This window comes from Molossus molossus, unplaced genomic scaffold (genome assembly GCF_014108415.1).
Source record: "Molossus molossus isolate mMolMol1 unplaced genomic scaffold, mMolMol1.p scaffold_m16_p_13, whole genome shotgun sequence".
NCBI lineage: Eukaryota > Metazoa > Chordata > Mammalia > Chiroptera > Molossidae > Molossus > Molossus molossus.
The window spans coordinates 44,601,069-44,624,824 of record NW_023425348.1 but is presented as its reverse complement, the minus strand read 5'-3'; the positions used below and the strand labels follow the sequence as shown (position 1 = coordinate 44,624,824).

Here is a 23,756-nt window from a genome sequence, read left to right as displayed (position 1 = left end):
TGTGTAACATGCTTAAATTTTTCCTGGATGGCCACAGGGGGAAGCGAGTGGAGTTCTCTGATGATGAGACAAAAGAAACTATAAACATGAAGAAAAAGAGGAGAAGACTCAAACTTCCTGAGTCTGATAGCAGTGAAGATGAAGGTGGGCATTGCTATTAATTTTTGGCTAGTGGGACTGTCTGTCACTTCAGGCTGCTATAGCAAAAATACCATAGACTGGGTGGCTTACACAACAGAAATTTATTCCTCACAGTTTTGAAGACTGAGAACTCCAAAATCAAGGCATTGGCTGATTTCCTGATGAGAGCTCTCTTCCTGGTTTGGAGAAGAACACCTTTTTTGCTTTATCCTCACATGGCAGGAAGAGAAAGCGTCTTTCTAATGAAGGCACTAATTTCATTCATTAGGGCTCCAGTCTCTTGACTCAATTACTTCCCAAAATCTCCACTTCCAAGGACTATCACATTGGGGATTGGAGCTTCAACATATGAATTTGGGGGAAACATTTAGTCCACAGCAGGTGTCTATTCTTTTGATGCTCATAGAGCTAAATAGTACTTTATTGTGGGTCATAACTACACTAGTAATCCTAAGGTTGAGACATATGTAGTACCTATTTCTGTTTAAAGTATACTTTAGCCTTTTGACCAGAACTATCATTTTCTTGTAATTTGCCAAAATAACAGATACAATGGTAAAGAGAATAAGGATTATTAAGATATATATCAAAGACTTTTTATTTGTTTTTAAATTTTATTTTTCAATTACAGTTTACGTTCAGTATTACTTTGTATTAGTTTTAGATGTACAGTATAGTGGTTAGACAACAATATAGTTTACAAAGTGGTCCCTCGATATTTCCAAGTACCCACCTGACACTGTACATAGTTATTACAATGTTGACTATATTCCCTATACTGAACTTTACATCCCCGGGACAATTTTGTGACTACCAATTTGTAGCTATTAATCCCTTCACCTTTTTCACCCAGCTCCACAAACACACCACCACCATCCCCGATGCCACCACTGCCCCTGATGCCACCCCCAACCCCCAGCCATCTTTTTGTTCTCTGTATCTATGAGTCTATTTCTATTTTGTTTGTTTATTTTGCTCTTTAGGTTCCACATATAAGTGAAATCATATGGTATTTGTCTTTCTCTGTCTGACTTATTTAACTTAGATAATACCCTCCAGGTCCACCCATGCTATTGCAAATGGTAAGATTTCATTCTTTTTTATGGCCAAGTAATATTCCATTATATATATATATACACACACACACACACACACACACATACATACATACATACATACATACATACATACATACATATATCGTAACCTATTTTACCCACTTGTCTGTTGATGAGCACTTGGGTTGCTTCCATATCTTGGCTATTGTAAATAACGCTGCAGTGAACATAGGGGTGCACGTATTCTTTCAAATTAGTATTTTGGATTTCTTTGTATGTATAATCCAGAGTGGAGTCTCTGGGTCATAAGGCAGTTCCATTTTTAATTTTTCGAAGAACCTCCTTACTGTTTCCATAGTGGCTGCACCAATCTGCATTCCCACCGATAGTGTTAAGAGGGTTCTCTCCCTTTTTTTTTTATCCTCACTCGAGGACATTTTTCCATTTGTTGTTCAGATAGAGTGGGAGGGAGAGAGAGAGGGAAACATCAACGTGAAAGGGACACATTGAGTGGCTGCTGCCTACACGACCCAACCAGCGCTGGGAACAAACTGCAAATGAGGCATGTGCCCTTAGCAGGAACTGAACCCGGGTCTCTCTAGACCACAGGCCGACACTCTAACCGCTGAGCCAAACTGGCCAGGGCAAGAGGGTTTTTTTAATCCACATCTTCGCCAACACTTGTTTGTTGATTTATGATGATAGCCTTTCTTACCAGGTGTGAGGTGATATTTCATTGTGGTTTTAATTTGCATTTCTCTAATGATTAATGATGCTGAGCATCTTTTCCTATGTCTATTGGCCATCTGTATGTCCTTTTTTTGAGAAGTGTCTATTCAGGTCCTCTACCCATATTTTTTATTGGATTATTTGGGGGTATTTTTGGTGTTGAGTTGTATGAGTTTTTTATAAATTTTAGATATTAACCTCTTATTGGATATATAATTGGTGAATAACTTCTCCCATTCAATAGGTTGTCTCTTCATCTTGTTGATGGTTTTCTTCACTGTGCAAAAACTTTTTAGTTTCATGTAGTTCCATTTGTTTTTTTTTTGTTTGTTTTGTTTTTTGTTTTTATCCTCATCCAAGGACATTTTTCCATTTCTTGTTCAGATAGAGTGGGAGGGGGAGAGAGAGAGAGAAACATTGACGTGAAAGGGACACATCGAGTAGTTGCCACCCGCACAACCCAGCCAGAGCTGGGGACAAACTGCAACCAAGGCACGTGCCCCCAGCGGGAACCGAACCCAGGTCTCTCTGGACCACAGACCGATGTTGTAACTGCTGAGCCAAACCGGCCAGGGCTCCATTTGTTTGTTTTTGTTTGTTTGTTTTCCTTGCCTTAGGAGATATATCAGAAAAAAATATATATTGCTAAGAGAAATATCAGAGATTTTATTGCCTCTGTTTCTTCTAGGAGTTTTACATTAAAGTACTTAATCCATTTTGGGTTTATTCTTGTCATGATGTAAGAAGGTGGTCTAGTTTTATTCATTGTACATATCTGTCCAATTTTCCCAACACAATCTATTGAATAGACTGTCTTTACCCCATTGTATGTTCTTGTTACAATAATTGACCATATAGGCATGAGTTTTTTTCTGTTTCTCTATTCTGTTCCATTAATCTGTGTGTTTGTTTTTATACCAGAATCATGCCATTTTGATTATTATAGCCTTGTAGTATTGTTTGATATCAGCAATGTTCTTTCTCAAGATTGCTCTGGCTATTCAGTGTCTTTTGTTCTTTTATATAAATTGTTGGATTATTATTTCTAGTTCTGTGAAAAATGCCATTGGTATTTTGATAAGGATTGTGTAGAATCTTTAGATTGTTTTAGGTATTATGGGCATATTAACTATGTTAATTCTTCCTATCTACGAGCATGGTATATGTTTCCATCTATTTGTATCTTCTTCAGTTTCTTTCTTTAGTGTCTTATAATTTTCTGAGTACAGGTCTTTTACCACCTTGGTTAAATTTATTGCTAGGTATTTTATTTTATTTTGATGCAATTGTAAATGGGATTGTTTTCTTCGGTTTCCTTTCTGATAGTTTGGCAATTTTCATCTTTTTCATCTCATGACACACATTAACTAATTATTAAAATTCAGCAGCACAGCAAAAAATATATTTTTTGCCAATCTGACAAAAAAAAGTGTAATTTTTATTCATTCACAATGGGCAGCTTTTGTTGTGTTGGCTGTTGTCATTTTTTTAATTTGACAATCTAAGGGAAAAAGAGTTCAGTGACGCTTACTAAATAGTCAGGTATTGCATATTTTAAAAATCTGTGGCATGTCAGTTGAAAATTGCTGTGATGGTTTATTATTGGTATATAAAAATGCTACTGATTCTGAATATTTATTTGTATCCTGCTGTTTTACTGAATTTATTTATCAGTTCTAGTTTTTTGGTGGAATTTTTAGTATTCTCTATTTATAGTATCATGTCACCTGCAAATAATGTCAGTTTTAACCGTCTTCCTTTCCAATTTGGATGCCTTTTATTTCTTGTTCTTGCCTGATTGCTGTGACCTCCAGTACTATGCTGAATAAAAGTGGTGTCTTATTCCTGATCTTAAGGGAAACACTTAGTTTTTCCCCACTGAGTGCGATTTTAGCTGTGGGTTTGTCATATATGGCCTTTATTATGTTGAGGTATGTTCCTCTATTTTCACTTTGCTGAGAGTTTTTATCATAAGTGGATGCTGGATTTTGCCAAATGCATTTTCTGCGTGATTGATACCATCATGTGATTTTTATTCTTCAGTTTGTTTATGTGGTGTATCACGTTAATTGATTTGTGGATATTGTACCAACCTTGCATCCCAGAAATAAATTTCACTGTACGATCTTTTTAATTATTGCTGACTTCAGATTGCTGATATTTTGTAGAGTATTTTTTGCATCTATGTTCATTAGTGATATTAGCCTGTAATTTTCTTTCTTTTAGTGTCTTTTTCTAGTTTTGGAATTAAGATAATGGGTCTAATAAAACGAGGTTGGGAGTTTTCCTCCTCTTGAATTTTCTGAAATAATTTGAGAAGGATAGGTATTAGTTCTTTGAACGTTTGGTAAAATTTACCTGTGAAATTATCTGGTCCAGGACTTTGTTTGCTTTGGAGTTTTTTTGTGTGTGTGTGTTTTTTTTATGTTTCTATTGCACTGGTTAAAATTAGTCTGTTTAGATTTTCTGTTTCTTCTTTTTTTTTTTTTTTTTTTTTAAATCCTCACCCGAGGACATTTTTCTATTTTTTGTTCAGATAGAGTGGGGAGGGAGAGAGAGAGAGAGGAAGAGAGAGAGAGAAACATCGACGTGAAAGGGACACATCGAGTGGCTGCCACCCGCACGACCAACCAGGGCCGGGGACAAACTGCAACCGAGGTACATGCCCTTAGCGGGAACCGAACCCGGGTCTCTCTGGACCGCAGGCCGACGCTCTACCGCTGAGCCAAACTGGCCAGGGCTTCTGTTTCTTCTTGATTCAATGTTGGAAGATTGTGTTTTTCTGGGAATTTATTTCTTCTAGATTGTCCAATTTGTTGGCATATAGTTTATAATATTTTCTCATAATCCTTATGGTGTCAGTTGTTACTTCTCTTCGTTCATTTCTGATTTCATTTTTGGGGCCCTCTCTCTTGTTTTCTTGATAAATCTAGTTAAAGGTTTATCAGCCTTGTTTATCTTTTCAAAGAACCAGCATTTGGTTTCATTGATATTTTGTATTGCTTTTTCAGACTCTATTTTGTTTATTTTCACTTGGATCTTTATTATTTCCTTCCTTCTACCTACTTTGGGCTTTGCTGTTCTTTTTCTGGCCCCTTTAGGTAGAAGGTAAAATTGTTTACTTGAGGTTTTTCATGTTTCTTGAGGTAGGCCTGTAGTGCTATGACTTTCCTTCTTAGGACTACTTTCACTGTGTCCCATAGACTTAGGGTGGTTGTGTTTTCATTTTCATTTAGTCTCATGGTTTCTTTTGATTTTTTCCTTAATCTCATTGTTAACCCATTCATCATTTAGTCACTTCTTATTTAGCTTCCACATGTTTGTGTGTTTTTCAGGGTTTTTTTCCTTGTAATTGCTTTCTAGTTTCATACCATCATGGTCATGGAGGAAACAACTGATATGATTTCAGTCTTCTTAAATTTACTGAGATTTGTTTTGTGTCCTAACATGTGGTCTATCCTGGAAATGTTTCGTGTGCATTTTAAAAGAATGTATGCTTGCCCTGGCCAGTTTGACTCAGCGGTTGGAGCATCGGCCTGCGGACCAGAGAGTCCCGGGTTTGGTTCTCGCTAGGGGCACGTACCAAAAAAAAGAATGTATGCTTTACTGCTTTGGTGTGAAATGCTCTGAAAAATATCAATTAAGTCCATCTGGTCTACTGTGTCATTTAAGGCTGCTGTTTCTTTGTTGATTTTCTGTCTGGAAGATCTATTCCTTGATGTCAATGGGGTGTTAAAGTCCCCTTCTATTACTGTCAGTCTTTCCCTTTATGTCCAATATTTGCTTTATATATATTTAGGTGCTCCTATGTTGAATGCATAAATGTTTACAAGGGTTATATCCTCTTGTTGGATTGATCCTTTTATCATTATGGAATATTCTTCTTTGTCTCTAACTATAGCCTTTTTTTTTTTCTGTAAAAATTCAAGTTTTATTTACTTGTATGTTACATTTTTGAGAACTAATATTATGAACTTAACAAGCAATAACATTTTTTTCTACCTCTTAGCTGAACAAAAATACACACAATATGGCTTTTTCATTAGGCAAGACTTGCTGCTTGACATTAAACATGACAATGCAATGTTACCCTTCCTTGAACAAAATGACTAGTTTACTGAGGAAACCATCTTTAGAAGAAGTGTTCAATAAGCATATTTTATTTAAGTAAATCCTCCAATAGGAGAATTCGTTGCCTTTACTGAGGAGAAGGCTCTGTAAAATTATTGTTAAAATCATATGTGCAGCTCACCATGTTCTTGGAAACATCACTATTTTCACATCACAGTTCCCAAAAGGACTTTCAAGTCTCAAAATTCTGTCTCTCCTTTGGCTTGCTTCTCTCTTGACTGTACCCAGGCTTTATTGATGGTTCGCTTCATATCATCATCTCCATCTTCATAGATCTTCTTCAGAACGTTCATCAGGCCCTCACTGGGGTCTGTCTCAGTGTCATAGGAGGGCTTTTCTTTCTCTTTGCACTCTTTCTCCACCTGAGTCAGGTGGTCCCACCGTGTGTTTTCTGCTTTCTTTCTACCATAAGATAATTACTGTATTTGTCTTGACTTTTTTTGAACTGCCTTCCACAGAGATGGGTTTCAAAAGATTGTTCACAAACGTGGAGTGATTCTTCCCATTTAGATTCTTTTTTTGTTTGTTTGTTTTTGTTTGTTTTTTTTTAATCCTCACCCGAGGACATTTTTCCATTTTTTGTTCAGGTAGAGTGAGAGGGAGAGAGAGGAACAGAGAGAGAGAGAGAAACATCGATGCGAAAGGAACACATCGAGTGGCTGCCACCTGCACAACCGACCAGGGCCGGGGACAAACTGCAACCGAGGTACGCGCCCTTAGCGGGAACCGAACCCGGGTCTCTCTGGACCGCAGGCCGACGCTCTAACCGCTGAGCCAAACCGGCCAGGGCCCCATTTAGATTCTTTACCAGAAGGTCAAATGACCTGTCTGTGAAGTGCACCTGCACGTTTTCCATGGGGACCTGATGAACTCCAGTTAAGGTAATATAGATCTTCACAAACTTATCTGACTGATCCCATCCATAATTACTGATTTTCACTGTGTATCTTGTCATATGGGGGAAACCATGGCAGTTGGCTTTTCGTTGTTAAGAGGTTCTGCTTTCCTTGATGATTTCTGCTGCATCTTGTTCTTCATTTCTGGCTCAATCTTGGATTTTTCAGCTGTATTCTCTTTCTAGTGGCTTTTTCCAGCAGCACTTTAACCTCTTCTAGATCTTTCTGTAACTCCTCCACTGCTGAAGCCATGGTCGGGCTGGGTAGGCAAGGCAGGAGCTGCAGCCCGAGTGGGAGAAGACCAGGAAGCGCCTCAGCCTCAGCATACTGCTGACCCTGCAGGACACCTTGGCCCGCCCCTATAGCCTTTTGTATAAAGTCTATTTTGTCTGATATAAGTATTGCTACACCAGCTTTTTTTTTTTTTTTATTTGCATGAAATATCTTTTTCTGTTCCTTTACTTTCAGTGTGTGTGTGTCTTTTGATCTGAAATGAGTCTCTTGTAGACAGCATATATATGTGCCTTGTTTTATTATCCATTCAGTTACCCTGTGTCTTTTTTTTTTTTTTTAATCCTCACCCAAGGATATTTTTCCATTTTTTGTACAGATAGAATGGGAGGGAGAGAGAGAGAGAAACATCGACGTGAAGGGACACATCGAGTGGCTGCCACCCGCACGACCAACCAGGGCCGGGGACAAACTGCAACCGAAGTACGTGCCCTTAGCGGGAACCGAACCCGGGTCTCTCCAGACCGCAGGCCGACGCTCTAACCGCTGAGCCAAACCGGCCAGGGCTGTGTCTTTTGATTATATCATTTCATCTATTTATATTTAAAGTGATTATAGGTGTATATTTATTGCCATTTTATTATTCATATGTTTCTTTCTTTTCCTTAAAGATGTCTCTTTAACAATTCTTGTAATATTGGGTTGGTAGTAATAAACTTCTTTAACCTTTTGTTGTTGTTGTTTGCGAATCTTTTTATTTCACCTTAAATTTTAAATGATAGCCTTGATGGATAGAGTAGTCTTGGATGCAGGTCTTGCTTTTCATTACTTTGAATGCTTTTTATGCCATTACCTTTTGGCCTGTAGTGCTTCTGTTGAGAAATCAGCTGACAGACTTATGGGAGCTCACTTGTAGGTAACTGTCTTTCTCTTGCAGTTTTTAAGATTTCTCTTTGTCTTTAACCTTTGCCATTTTAATTATGATGTGTCTTGGTGTGGGTCTCTTTGGGTTCTTTTTGTTTGGACTCTGGACTTCCTAGATTTGGGTGCCTTTTTTTTTCACCACATTAGGAAAGTTTTCAGTGATTATTTCTTCAAATAGGTTCTCAATTCCTTTGTCTCTCTTCTCCTCTGGTACCTCTATGATGCAGATGTTGTTATGCTTGATGTTGTCCTGGAGGTTCCTTAAACTCATTTAAAAAAATTTTTTTCCCCCTGCTCTGATTGTGTTTTCTGCTACCATGTCTTCCAAATTGCTGATTTGATCCTCTGCTTCAACTAATCTGCTGTCGATTACTTCTATGTAGTCTTCATTTCAGTTCATTGCGTTCTGCAATTCTGACTTGCTCTTTTTTTTCTTTTTTTTATGGTTTCTATGTCCTTTTTTATGCTTACTATCTCTTTGTTAAAGTTCTCACTGTGTTCATCTATTTGTTCCCTAAGATCTTTGAGCATGCTAATAACCATTGTAAAGTTATTGCTTGCTTCCATTTTATTTAGTTCTTTTTCTGGGGATTTCCCCTATTCTTTCATTTGGGGCATGCTTCTTTCCCATTTTAGCTGCTTTATGTATTTTAGCTGCTTCTATGTATTTGTGTTGTGTGTTAGGTAGATCTGTTATGCCTCCCAGTCTTAGTAGGGTGACCTCATGTAGTAGGTGTCCTGTGGGGCTCATTTTTGCAGTCTCCCTAATCACCTGAGCTAGGTGCTCCAGGAATGTCCCTTGTGTAGGTTATGTGAACCCTTCTGTTGCAATTTAGTTTTGATTGCTGTTTGCTTGTCTGTGGGTGGGGTTGGCCTTCAGGCTGGCTGGCTGGCTGGCTGGCTGTGAGGATTGACCCTGACCACAGTGTATGAGCAGGTGTTTGGGGACTGACCCCATGAAGTAGAATATGCCTCATCAGGGCTTGCTGAGATCTCCTTAACAGTATGATGCTTGTGAAACAAACTGGGTAGTGCTCTGATGTTTTCTGAAGCCAGCCACTATATGTGTTGGTTCTGAGGCTTCTTGGGAGGGACTCCAGTGCAGGTCAATGTCAGACACTGCCTGTGAATGGCCCTGGACTACCTGTTAGGAGCTACAAAGTGATCCTCTGCTGGGCCTAGGTGCATGTGGGAGGGTCCAGACTTCATACTGAGGACTGGGGCAGGTCAGAAAAAGGCCCAGTGTACCCTGTGGTCCTGTTCTACCTGGCGGGGCACAAGTTATGTGAGGCATGTTCTCAGTCACACAAGATAGGGATATGTGGTGTTCACACCAGGCAGGATGGTAAATATTCAAACTTGGTATGAGTGCTAGGTCTGAGGCCACTCAGCAAAAGTCTCAGGGTACACCAAGACCAGCCAAAGAGCTTTTCTTTTCAAGAAATAAACCAGAGATGTTCCGTTTTTGTGCATCTATAAAAACAGGAGGGGGTCAATGGGGAAGAAAGGGGGGGACATCTGTAATACTTTCAACAATAAACAAACAAACAAACAGGTTATATTGTAGGCTAAGATGAAGAATCTAGTGTCATCATTGAAAGAGGATGCCATCATGGGCCCTTCTATTTTTAGGTTGTGGGCACTGTTGTAAGATAAACAGAATAAGGGCAAGATTCTCACATAGAAAATTAATGTGCCTTTTAAAGGAATATTAAATATTCTAAAAGCCAAAATCTCTTTCCAAATTGTGTAAAGGAAAGTGTATAGAATGAGAAGGAGGCTTAAGAGAAAGATCCTTGGTTTGAACTGATATGCCAGATGACTTCTACCTTGAAAAACCTGCTTTGAGCCCTGGCCAGTTTGGCTCAGTGGTTAGAGCATTGGCCTGCGGTCCAGAGAGATCCGGGTTCAGTTCCCACTAAGGACATGTACCTTGGTTGCAGTTTGTCCCCAGCTCTGGTTGGGTCGTGTGAGTGGCAGCCACTTGATGTGTCCCTTTCGCATCGATGTTTCACTCTGTCTCTTTCTTGCTCGCTCTCTCTCTCTCCCATTCTGTCTGAACAAAAAATGGAAAAATGTTTTCGGGTGAGGATAAAAAAAAAAGCCTGCTTTGAGAACCAATGGTGAAAAGCTTATGTTGCTGTAATTGATTCTCCATGAGTTCATGCCATAATGGGTATAAAACATTTTAAGTAATAGGAGGGGAGGGAGGAGCACTAGTCCAAAAGAATTCAGTATCACATAAAAGTACATAGACAAAAACAAACAAATTGATCCTAAGAGAGATTAAAGAAGAATAAGTGAAAATCAGAGATGAAGAACCTTCTATGCTGTTGAAGGACAAAACTAGTTAGACTACCTTTACCAGAAACACCTATATGAACTGAAAATGGTAACAGAAGTTCTTCAAAGGGTGGTATTAGCTCAAACATACCCCCTGTTCTTGAGTGAAAAATTTTATATATTGATGACTATAATGCAAAAGAAAGGAATAGAACTAAGAAATTGTACAAGAGGTTGAATCTGCTTATGACAAAAGTACATCTTTGACTCTTCCATGGATTTAGGTCCTCCCTGTCATGCTTACATGTTCAAGTTTATGGCCTCTGATACCCTGTGAGAGGTACGGTGCCCACCAGAGCCATAGTTTTAAATGACTCCTTGGAATGGCAGTTGCTATATATCATTCCATGTCATTTGTCAAAATGCTTTGACCACAGGTACTTAAAGGAAAATTCTCAAGTGTGTTGAAACAACCATCAAAGAACATTCTGACCAGTTAAGAGTTGAGAAAATAGAGGTACCTCTATGCAAACACATGGGAAAATAATTAGGAAGTAGCTTAGGAATATGTGTTAATTGGAACAGTCTTCCCTATTTCCAATCAAAAAAACTTGGGGAAGATTCTGGAAAAGTCTTTGAAGCCATGAGCCTAATGTACATTAAAAATGGAAACTAGATACTCTAGTGTTAGTGAAGGAGTCAGCTCTAAGTCAGGGAATTACTGTGGTTGATTGAGCACTCATTACATACCTTTGAAATAATCTCTGTGATTCTGACCCTTAGCCCACAAAAATTTACCCATGGGTGATTAGACATGTGAGTGGGGTTATTTAGTTTGGAAAGGAGAAAAAATGTGATAGAGATGGACAACCTATAGTAACAGATGATATAAAGCAGAGGCTCTCAGATTTTTTCTCTGGCAAAGATAATTTTTGGCATCTGACTAAATTTATAAACCTTGGCCATTTTACTTCTAAATTTCTTTGTCTCAAAGCCAGTGGGATTTTATTTTAAACCTTTCCACAGTCTCTAACCTATTATTTTATTTCTGTTACACTGACTGTGTGCGTTTAGTTTAGTATACCGTTTTAAGCTTGAAGTTAGCAAATGAGCAGCAGGAGTGGACTTAATGGCAGAGACTTCGGAGTCAGACAGACTGAGCTTAAATCTTACCTCCACCACTTACTGTGTGACACTTTAGACAGATTACTTCATCAATTCCTTGTTTTCTCATCTCTGAAATGGGGATGTTATTAGAAACTGTGTAAACTTTTTATGAACATCAAATATGACGATATGTCAAAAGTGCCTGCAGGACAGAGCTTAACACAGACTAGATTTTTTTATTATCCCTCCTCTTTTCTTGTTGAGGTGTTCAATAAGTAACAGTAGTAAATATATTAGTAGTGCCTTCTCTCAGAAAATTCCCCTCAACTTCATATTTTTAACTCTATTTAAGGGACTATTCCTTTCTTCTCTCCCTGGCCGAGTCATAAGCATCTTTAACAATTCTAGATACTCTCTTTGTAAAGCAAGAAAAGGCTGAACCCAGAAAGAAGTAACATTAAGATCTGCGTTGCTATGAAGAAATAGTTTTAACCAATATGTTTGTCTTTTGCTAACTTTTTTTTTTTTTAATCCTCACCTGAGGACATTTTTTGTCCAGGTAGAGTGGGAGGGAGAGAGGGAGAAACATCGACGTGAAAGGGACACATCAAGTGGCTGTCACCCACACGACCCAACCAGGGCTGAGGACAAACTGCAGCTGAGGTACATACCCTTAGCGGGAACTGAACCCAGGTCTCTCTGGACCGCAGGCCGATGCTCTAACTGCTGAGCCAAACTGGCCAGGGCCTTTTGCTAACATTTTCAGCCCTTGCAGATTGCTTATGGAGAATGTTAAGCAAATGACCCTTTTGAAAGGTTAAGATAGGTAGTAAAAAAAATTTCCTAGGAAGCTATGATTTCCAGGAATTCTAATTGCCAATCTATGCAATGCAGAGTTTATCAGAAAACTCTGATAAACAGTGGTTACCTTGCTGGATCCCTGAAATTAGTTTTGCCACGGTCTTATTCTCTCAACAAAGGGTGTTATCCTGGGGTAAGTGATGATTCACTGCTTGAGTGTTTTTCTTCTGAAAACCTGCAAATTTGTTAGCAAAAGTAGGTTAGAGTTGTTTGTATGGAAAATAATACAGTAATAAATAATACAAGAATAAACTCTGTGTTTCAAGTACTCACAACTGTAAACCTACTTTTGCCCCACCCTGTATTTAAATTATACCACAACTGGCTGGTGTGGCTCAGTTAGTTGGAGCGTCGTCCTGTACACTGAAAGGTCAAGGATTTGATTCCTGGTCAGGGCACATACCCATGTTGCGGGTTTGATCTGGTTGGGGTGTGTACTGGAGGCAGCTGTTCGATGATTCTCTTTCTCTCTCTCTAAAATCTGTAAGAGAATTCCCTCGGGTGAGGATTATAAATAAATAGATACATAAATAAATATTTTTAAAATAGATAAAGTATACTAGTGCATCAAACATTCCATATGCTTATGCCACTAAAAGTATATATAGAGAGAAGAGTGCATGCATTGATAATAAAGACTAAGGCAGATAGACATGGATTCTAGCATATGAATTGTGGGCATATTTGTTTTTTTTAAAATGTCTATTAATGAACTTCAGTTGTTTAAAACAGAAATAATAGTGTAGTAATAATGACTTCGTGGGATTATTATGAGAATGAATGGTTAAGGTTTGTGAAGTCCAGGAAATTCTAGTTGTTTTCCCTATCCATTCTTTCTTAAAATGTTTTATTTGAAACAAAGTAGTACTTATGTACAATTTCAAAAATCAGATAAAACAGAAGTTTTATAATAGATAGTGACCTCTCCTATCCGACTCATCTAATTGATCGGTGCTTCTGTTGTCAGCTTTCTCCCATCTGCCTTCCGTCTTCTGGGGAGTTGTTGAAATTGCTTATTCATTAAGAGCCCTTGGCCCCTCTTCTGTTCTCTTCCTTGGCATGTGGGAGCCGAGGATTTAATTTCACTCCTTTATCATTATAATGTTTCTCTCTGGGGGTGTGTGGAGAGGGAGGTATATGCTGAATCTTCCTTGACCAAGAAGCCCCTCATCCCAAATTTAGTTCAGAAAATAATTGTCTTTCTTTTTTATTTATTTATTTATTTTAGAGAGAGAGAAGGAGAAACATCAACTTGTTGTTCCACTTATTAATGCATTCATTGGTTGATTCTTGTGTGTGCCCTGACCAGGGATCAAACCTGCAACCTTGGCATATCAGGACAACACTCTAACCAACTGAGCTACCTGGCCAGGGCCATGTTTTCCTTTATTTAAAAAGAAAAGTACTATGTGTTCAGTGCCAGGTAAATCATGGTAACTATACCTCTGTGGTGCTTAGAGTCTGGAGGGGGGACCTAGATAAATAGTTTCATATAGTGCTGTGGAAAAGGAGGTCTTAGAGGGTGCCACCAGGATTGAGTGTTTTCCTTGGTTAAGTCAGGTGGTTACAGAACTGGAAATAGAGAAGTACTCTTGAGTTTATTACTGTGAATACTCAGAATTCCTTCTTTGGCTTCCTTGCTGCATAAGCCTTCCTCCTACCACTGTAACACATTAGGACACAGCTTTCTTAATAGCTATACTATCAGAAAAATGGGTGCGTGGTTCTGTGGTTTAACTTTTCTTTTGCTTGCTTGAGTACATATCAGGTTCTAGCCTCTCAGAGCTAGGTTAATAGCTGGACAACTTTCTTTTTATGTGTCTGTCTCTTGTGTCCCAGAGCTTATAAAGTTTTGGGGCTCATTTCATACTTGAAATGTATAATTTACTGTTTCGTTCTGGCTTTTGTTCTGCTTCACCTCTTTAGGTCATTTGGCCTTGAACCCTCTCTCCACTGTCATAATTTTTAGCACTGACCTAATCAGTTGGGAGGATTTCAGATCCAAGACTTGTGCTAAGAATTTGAATACAGCCAAGAGATTCAAGGAGCAGGTGTGGCTAAGCAGCTACCCAGTCTTTGACCAGCAGTTTCTTTGTGGTGATTAAGCAGTAGGTCAGCTGAGGATTTGTACTTCCCCTCTCATGGGCCTTATACTAAGACCACTATTTCCTAAACTATTCAGAGTCGATGGGGTCCCTCTGGTGGTGCTCTCTTCTCGGGTGATATCACTTCTATAGCAATGTTTCTTTCCCAAAAGTGTTCTCACTGTAGCAAAACAAGCCTCATCAGTGGGGCAGTCACTAGAAACAGTTCCCATACAACATATTAAGCACGTCTTAGTTGTTAGAACTATAATTATGATCATTTCAAAGATGATCTCCCCCACCCCAAAGTTCATGCTCTTAATATCAGCTGGAAAGTTTCAGTCTAACAAATATCTCAGGTGATTGTAAATACTTTAATTTAATCCTCAGACCACAGTCATAAAGACTCTGGCATGGAACATTTGGTATAACCTGAGATTATCTTCACTTACTTGATCTTAAGAGAAAATGTCTGGTCTTGAATGGTAAGGCAGCATGGGTAGTTTAGTAGTAAGGCTGAGGAATCAGACTGACTTGGGTTTAAAACCTTCTGCCTTGTGGCAAGCTCTGTGACCTTGTCAAGTTAGCCTCTGTTTACTCAATTCTAGTATATGAATAATAATATTTGTCTCTCAGGGTTGTTGTGAGGATGAAGTGAGACAGTGTAAGTGATATACATGACTCATTAGGTGATCAGTGGATATTTATAAAACAACTTCATACCCTGACTTATCTATAAAATAAAAGGTAATCTCTAAAGTACATGCCAGCTCTAATAATTCTTGCTTCTCTATCTTCATTGCATAAAATAAATATGATGTATATTTTAAAGATATATATGTATAGAGATATATAGCTGCAGAGTCCTTGGTTGTCATGAATTACTGCCTGCAGAATGTCCTTTACTGGACATGGAAACTCAGCCAGTGGAGAAGGCGATGTACCAGATAGTGCCATAGTTCTCTTATCTAAGCTTGTTTCATAATTTCAGTCATACCAGATTCTCCTGGGGTTTATGAAGCTGAGTCACCATCCCCACCTCCTCCTGCGTCTCCACCTCCTGAACCAGCGCTGAAGACTGAGCCAGAGCCACCTCCTGTCAAGGTACAGCTTTGCTGGGATGGTTCCCTTGCTGTGTGTTCTTTTTCACCTAAGGACCGAAAACTGCTATGTTGAATCCATTCTCTGCTGTATACTTCACAAATGCCAGTAGATGGCTCTTGTCTCATTCTGCTCTTCTATAGGTGGTAAGAATGGACATTCCCTGTCTTCTCACCTGAAGTGAGATTTCAGCTGTAGGTCCAAGTTCCAGGAAGGTTACAGAGGTGGAGTCTGGGAGCTCTTGTTTTCCATGACCTCCAGCATCAGAGCTGCTGTGCTGCCCAACTCCCATTTGAATTATGAAAAATGAAGTCGTGCCTGCATCAGAGCAAAGTGTATGAAAGAGGACAAACAACTTATGCATGTTGGTTACTCTTCCGGAAAAGGGTGGATGAGAAGAGCTGGCAACAAATGGGGAAATGTTTTTTTTGAGTGATCTCTAGCTGCATCTTGTCTACATCTGTTAGTGTAGATAATGAAGTGTTGAGAAGAGAGGTGCTGACAAGTTTCTTTTTCCTTTATGACTATCATTTTTCCTTAATTCATTGTATTAAAAGACTGTCATTTAAATTTTGCATTGATATCTTCATTAGCTGAACAGCAAATGGGATTAAAGACCAGTGGGGATAAAAGGAAAGTAATACCAGTCTGGGACTAAATTATTAGATGGACATATGTTGCAGTGTTGAGGCTGAAATAGCAAGTATCTACAGCAAGGGCAGATGTCGTGGAAACTTCTGATCTGTTTCAGGGCCTTCTCTGTGTGCTCCCATAATACCTGCCTCGGCCCTTCAGTAAAGCCGTTATCTAAATGGTCTGTTTTCCTTTCTGTCTTCTCCACTAAGGTTCTTGTCCTGTTGATCTTTAAAACCCTTGGTGCCTGCCCTGGCCTGTTTGGCTCAGCGGTTAGAGCGTTGGCCCATGGACCGGCGAGTCCCAGGTTTGGTTCCCGCTAAGGGCATGTACCTCAGTTGCATTTTGTCCCCAGCCCCGGTTGGGGTTGTGTGGGTGGCAACCACTTGGTGTTTCTCTCTCTCCCCCTCCCGCTCTATCTGAAGATAAATGCAAAAATGTCCTTGGGTGAGGATAAAAAAATAAAATAAATAAATAAAACCCTTGGTGCCTGTGCTGCTCAATGAAAGTATGTTGCTGAATGAACACAGATTTTTTTTTTTCTTTATTGATTTTAGAGAGAGAGGAAGAGAGAGAGAGATAGAAACATCAATGAGAGAGAACATCGACTGGCCGCCTCCAGCATGCCTCCTGACTGGGGATTGGGCCCACAACCTGGGCAAGTGCTCTGACCAGGAATCGAACCAGCAGCCTCTTGGTGCATAGGTTGATGCTCAACCATTGAGCCACACTGGCCGGGCTGAACACAGATTTTTGCTCAACATGTTATTTTTCTTTTTTTTTTTATCCTCACCCGAGGACATTTTTCCATTTTTTGTTCAGGTAGAGTGGAAGGGAGAGAGAGGAACTGAGAGAGAGAGAGAAACATCGACGTGAAAGGAACACATCGAGTGGCTGCCACACGCATGACCGACCAGGGCCGGGGACAAACTGCAACCGAGGTACGTGCCCTTAGCGGGAACCGAACCCGGGTCTCTCTGGACCGCAGGCCGACGCTCTAACCGCTGAGCCAAACCAGCCAGGGCTCAACATGTTATTTTTCTTTTCATAAACAATGAAATGTCAAGCCTACACATACAATGAGCATAATTTATCTCTGTAGTAGGGCTGGCCCTCTAACAGGAAATGTGTAGAATTCTTCATTCAGTTTATATCATCATGGAATATTGGAGGTTGATTGTTATAAATTAAAAAGCTTTCTTTTTTTCTGTAGTTTTATTAGTCACCTTAATGTTATAACCTCTGATCTTTCTTTGATCTTTTAGAGCTTAAGTGGAGAAAACAAAAGAAAACGAAAGCGCGTGTTGAAATCGAAAACCTTTGTGGATGATGAAGGCTGCATGGGTAAGAAAAATTGGGGGCTCCAAATCCAGAAATAGTTACTACCATAGAGAGATACCATAATCCCTTAAAGAGCAGCGTGCCTCAGCCTTTATTGTGCCGGTGACTCACCCCCAAGTGATGCCTTGCTGCTTGTCTGTGGCCCACACTCTGAGCAGCACAGTATAGAACAACTAAAGTTAGAACACCTGGTTATTGTTGGGGCCATCCACTATAAATATAAGCTTTGAGATCTTGGATGAAAGTTGCCACCTCTGGTGGGGAATTTGTTGATCTATGGAATGGAAGTAAAATTTTTATTTTGTTTACATGTGGGGATGTTGTGAAGATTCAGGTGAGGTAATATATCTAAAAAACACTTTCAAGATGGATATCACAATACCAACTTAAGATGTTATAGATGTTGAGAAACGTTTTTTTTAGAATGATCATTTTATACATATGAATAGTGGAAAGGGACCTTCTACAGATGATTAGACTGAAGAAAGTGTCATGAGTCTTTGATATTTTGTCCCCTTTGTTCTTCAGAGAGGGTTGACTCTTCCAAATTACTTCCTTAATGTTTCCTCTTTGTAAACCATATTAGGTAAAAGTAGGTGCTTTTTTTAACGGATGCCTTAGAAGAACAGAATTTAGGCTTTGAAACAAACTAAGTATCCATTGACAGATGAATGAATAAATAAAGTTGTGGGGGTGTGTGTACATGTGTATGTACACAGAATATTATTCAGTCATTAAAAAAAAAAAAAATCCTGCCATATGTGACAACATGGATGGACCTTGAGGGTATTGTGCTAAATGAAATAAGTCAGACAGAGAAAGAGAAATACTGTATGATCTCTTTTACGTGTGGAACCCGCTGCCAAAAACCAACAACAACTCATAGACAAATGGATCAGAGTTGTGATTACCAGAGGCAGGAAAATAGGAAAAATGTGGCCAAAAGGTACAAGCCTCTACTTACAAGATAAATAAGTGCTATAGATGTATGTACAGCATGTTGACTATAGTTAACACTGTTGTATGATACATATGAAAGTAAAGAGTGTATCTGAAGAGTTCACAAAGAAAATTTTTTTCTTTACAGCTATGGATGCTACCTACTAACTAAACTTATAGTGGTTATCATTTCACAATATATCTAAGTCAAACCATTATGCCATATACCTTAAACTTAGACAGTGGTGTACTTCAATTATATCTCAATAAAACTGGAAAAATATATTTAACATCTAAAAAAAAGAATTCAGGCCCTAGCCTGTTTGGCTCAGCGGTTAGAGCATTGGTCCGTGGACCAAAGTGTTATGGGTCCGATTCTCGGTCAAGAGCATGTAGCTGGGTTGTGGGTTCAGTCTCTGGTCCTGGTTGGGGTTGTGCGGGAGGCAACCAATTGATGTGTCTTTCTCACATTGATGTTTCTCTCTCTCTCTCCCCCCGTCCCCTCCCTCCTACTTTCTCTAAAAATCAACAAAAAAATATCCTCTGGTGAGGATTAAAATAAATAAATAAATTCAGGCTTTGAGTCATTGGCTGCTTCTTCAGCCACGTTTTAGGTTGTTGTACCTTTTCCAGAATTGAACCAGACTTCTGTGGGGCTTTTTGGCTTTGGCCTGGAGGCCTGATGGGATGCTCAGATCCTGGTACTATATTTCTATATTTGAAGGAGTTGTGAGTTTAGCCTATTAAACTTCTTGTTAGTTGGATTAGCCAGCCCATAATAATTTTTTCTCCTTTTCTGTGATACCTGTCACAGCTTGGCTCTCCTAGAGAAGTATTTTTCCCCCTTTCTTGACATTCCATTTCTTACTCAAATTTTTGTCTTAAAAATATTGATTGACTGAAGAATCAGGTTTTCCTAGGCATTGTGGTTATTAAAACTAGTGAAGACATCTTATTAGTTGTGAGCCTTATCCCATTATTCTCTACCTCCCACTCCTCTGAAAAGGCCTCTGACATTTTAATTGTAGCATGTGATTGGGGAATAAAATTTCTTACATGTGGAAATTCTGTATTTTCAGTGCCAAATTTATTGTGAGCCTATGAATTCTGGACTTGGAGTAGTCTGTTTTGTTTTGAGTCTTCTAATAGTGCATTTTCAAGCCTCTTAGTTTGACTGTTGGTGGTAAATAATGTATTTTCTGTTGGATTTCTTATTCTGTTTTTCTTTTAACTATAAGAGGATAAAAGCATCAGTGCTAGTTATTTTCTCTTATACCCCAAAAGAAAAATGTCAAATATATCTTTGTGAGAGTTCATTGGGAATTTGTGGCTAATTACCTATTGTTTTATTCAAAACGCAGCACTCCGGTTTTGGCCAGGTGTGGGACATGGACCTTTTCGTAGTCCTGTCTCCAGACAGGACTCGTAAGAGCCTTGGACGCAACAATGAAAACTGTGCTCACATAGTTTTTTTTTTTTTTTAAGTTTTTAGTCCAAGCTCAACCTAATGAATCTTGGCTCCCGTTACCAACAAAGGAGTTCTGCTTTCCCCTGTCTCAGACTGTTCCAGATGTACCGGCACAGCGGTCTTGCCCTGTCCTGTGCTAGATCAGAGTTGGTCTGTGGCTTTAAAAAGCTGGTCTTGCCCTGGCCGGTTTGGCTCAGCAGTTAGAGCGTCGGCCTGCGGTCCGGAGAGACCCGGGTTCGGTTCCCGCTAAGGGCATGTACCTCGGTTGCAGTTTGTCCCTGGCCCTGGTCAGTCGTGCGGGTGGCAGCCACTCTCTGTGTCCCTTTCACATCGATGTTTATCTCTTTCTCTCTGTTCCTCTCTCTCCCTCCCACTCTACCTGAACAAAAAATGGAAAAATGTCCTCGGGTGAGGATGAAAAAAAGCTGGTCTTTTCCTTTCTGTGAGTTTGCTACAGGGACTGGGGAGCTGGGCCCCTGAGATGAGTTAGTAGTGGACTTCTGGACAAGGTGGATTTCTAAAGCAAAATAGTGGATGGAAAAGAATTCTGATGTTGCCCATGCAAACTGGGCCTTTTTATTATTTTATTTTTTTCAAACTGGGAGTTTTTAAATGGCCTCCAAGAAAAGTGGCATGTTTTTCAGCTTAAGACATTTTGTTGGTGCTGCCCTGACTGGTTTTTAACTACTCCCCACCCCCACCCCCTGCAATGCATTGCACAAAACTGGCAATGAGACAACCAGTGGTTTCATTAATAAGTGATGAAATAATGAGCTAATTGATGCTGGAGTTTAATATTATAGACATGCTGCCATTTGAATACAGAATATAGCTTATGAAGGAGCAAGTCTATACCACTAGTTAGTAGTCAGTCTTCTTTTTCTGTCTATAGTTGGCTCTTTACACTTCTCTCAGACTTTGAGATGCTGGGTAAATAACAGCCCATAATTTTGTTGCAGTAATCCAGTTCCATAATGCTTTTGAAGTTGCACACAAGATGGGGATGGTGTTATGGGATCGTAATTGCTGAACTAATAGGTATATCAAGGAAATCCCCTAAATATTTTAGAGCAACATTTCTCAAACTTTGCTGAGTATATGCATTACTTGAAGATCTTGCTAAAATTCAGGTTCTGTTGCAGTAGAACCTGAGGTTCTGCATTTTTAATGAGCTCATGGGAGAGTCTAATGCCCTCTGGTCTGTGGAGCAAAGTTGACTAGGAACGCCTTTGAGGAGACTTAATATATATTTAACGCTTATCAGTGTTTTTAGCCTCTAAGTTGGCAGGCGTCAGCAAGTAAATTCTAGTTTCTTGAAAGTAATGAGAGATCCTGGGAAATCTTAGGGAGGGGACTGTTAATTATGCAACTTTAATAGCATTGGAAGGAATAAGGTAAAGGAATGCTCCAATGGCAGTAGCCAGTTATTGAAGGGTGCTTGCCAAAGATTACTAGGAACATCTTTACGTTCTGTGAGGCAGTGTTATCCCCATTTTATGGAAGGCAGGGAGAAGTGATTCTCAAGAGGAGGTCCCCAGGCTTGTTAGAAAAGCAAATGCTCAGGTTCACCCACACCTACTGAATTTGAAAGTCTGAAAATAGAGCCCAACAATCTGTGTTTTAACAGGCCCTCCAGGTGATTCTGGTGTATGTTAAAGTTTGAGATTGTATAAATGGCAGACTAGGTCTTAGGACATAGATATATTTGATTCCAGTGCCTATGCCTCTAGAACAATTTGGCTAATATACTTTATTAGACAGAAATGATTAATAAGAGCTTAAAACTATCATTGTTCTTAAATGGGGAAAAAATACCTTTCACTTTAATCATCTGAGCATTTATTATGCATATTGGGTTATTCTATTCAGCTAGGAAAAGATGTTTTTCTTTACTGTTTCTCCATCATTTACTGCAACCAGGAAGGCTGAGAAAGAATTTAGATGCCATTGGTTATACAGCCTGCTTCTGCTCTCTAGAGTTACAGGAAGGTGGCATTGTTCTGTTTCTTGTGGTTGGTATATGCATTGTAGTATTTCTGGGGAGACATCCTCGTCCTCATCAGTTCTGTGACGTTGTTGGGAGCTATTGTCTGTGTCCTTTGAGGCTTCCTTATAATGACTGCTCACTAGTATAATGCTTTTCAAAGGTTTCATTAGGCAGGTTTCAGTGAGTTTTATTGTCTGGAAAAAGTAAAATATGCCTTTGTCTGATAGGGAGTAAGAGAATTGGTAACTGTTTTTCATTGTGTCATGGTCCTTCCTTAAAATTATCTGCTTATCATCTGATAGAGTTTGCTTGGGACAGTTAACTTTATGATGTAGACCACTAGTAGATCTTGGGTTAATTAGCAATCATTCAAAACTAAGAACTGAACAACTGAGTGAGTAATCTCCAAATCTCTGTACTTAGGATGTGCAGAGAGTGAGTGACATCAGGATAGAACTAGTCAGAGTCCATGGCAGTGAGCCTGGCTACACAGGATTGAAACTGGCAAATAGAGCAGAAATTAAGACCCGGGAAACGAGCAGTAGAAATAGGCAGGCACCAATCAGAGCTCAGAAAATTGGTTAGCATAGATCAAGACCCAAATGCAGGATTTGGGCAGTCAAATGATAAAGGCCCATTTAAAGGCATGGGACATAGCAGTGAGGAAATAAAGGTGCATGTTGATTCTGAGCCCCAACTAGGACTATGAGCTCAAGATACCACATACCCTCTACCTGAGGCTGGATATGATCTCCCAATGGGAGAAAACTCTGGTAGTGGATGAGCATGCTGTCCTTGATCAGAGGGTCTGAGGGGAACTGGGTGAACAAGACATCTCATTCTCTTGATAGAATAGTATTCTAAATGACTCAACCCACTCATGTTCCATTTTTCTCCTTATTCTACCAGTGACCGAAAAAGTCTATGAGAGTGAATCCTGCACAGATAGCGAAGAAGAACCTAAGATGAAGACATCTTCCATACACAGGCCCCCAGCAATGACTGTGAAAAAAGAACCAAAAGAGGAACGAAAGGGCCCCAAGAAAGGGACTGCTGCTCTGGGCAAAGCCAATAGACAAGTGTCCATTACTGGCTTCTTCCAGAGGAAATGAACTGCCATCTCTGTTAGGTCAGAGATGTGGAGTGGTCAAGGAGAAGACCAGGACATACAGACTCTCACTTACTGTGTAAGTTCATCCAGCGCCTCACCTCACCCATATCAGAAGACTGTTCTTCCATCTTGTAAGGTTTATACTACCGGTTTTTAACCAAAAAGAAATCACCTGGAAGCAAGAGGCAAAAGAATATTTGAAAAACTGTTACCTTCAAATGACATTTTTAAAGCACAATCTTTGACCTGTCCCAGAAGAATTTATCCAAAAAAATTGGAACAGGTTTCAGAATTATCACTGAAGCCATTTAGTGGCTAATCCGCTGCACCCTACCTGCCCTGTGCCCTGATACACTTTGAGGCTCAGGGAGTATTCTTCCTTGTTCCTTTGTATTCTATGGACTTGTGTGGGTATTTTTTTTTATCCCTGAATTATACTGGCTGTGTTTACACTCCCCTTATCATTCCCTTCCCCACTAACACAGTTCTGTGTAAAGCTGTTTTCTATAAGGCTTTTAAGTCTTGGTTGGACTAAGGCTGAAACAAAAAATCTCCCTGTAATCCTCTTTTCCTCCATTATAAAGTACACTGACACCTGGCTGCATACCAGCACGTTACTTGTGTTTTACTCCTTTCACAAAAGCTCTCTAGACCTTCACTCGCAATTAGTGGTTAGGAAAAGCCTCAGGCGGTGCACAAATAGAAATGTAATGATGTATTCAGTTCCACCA

At 39.5% G+C, this 23,756-nt stretch overlaps 1 protein-coding gene and 1 pseudogene across 3 annotated transcripts in view; one reads left to right on the top strand and one right to left on the bottom strand.

Annotated features, from left to right (window-relative positions):
- POLD3 (DNA polymerase delta 3, accessory subunit) overlaps window positions 1-23,368 on the top strand; it is a 56,485-nt gene extending 33,117 nt beyond the window's left edge. The window contains exons 9-12 of one of the 3 annotated variants that reach the window (XM_036258848.1): window positions 38-144; window positions 15,437-15,549; window positions 17,445-17,523; window positions 22,824-23,368. In XM_036258848.1, the coding sequence (XP_036114741.1) occupies window positions 38-144; window positions 15,437-15,549; window positions 17,445-17,523; window positions 22,824-23,026 (502 nt within the window). In that variant the 3' untranslated portion in view covers window positions 23,027-23,368. The remainder of the gene's footprint in view (window positions 1-37; window positions 145-15,436; window positions 15,550-17,444; window positions 17,524-22,823) is intronic. The other 2 variants (XM_036258849.1, XM_036258851.1) reach the window with 2 other exon arrangements.
- LOC118628112 lies at window positions 6,239-7,207 on the bottom strand (annotated as a pseudogene).
- Window positions 23,369-23,756: the final 388 nt, after the last annotated feature.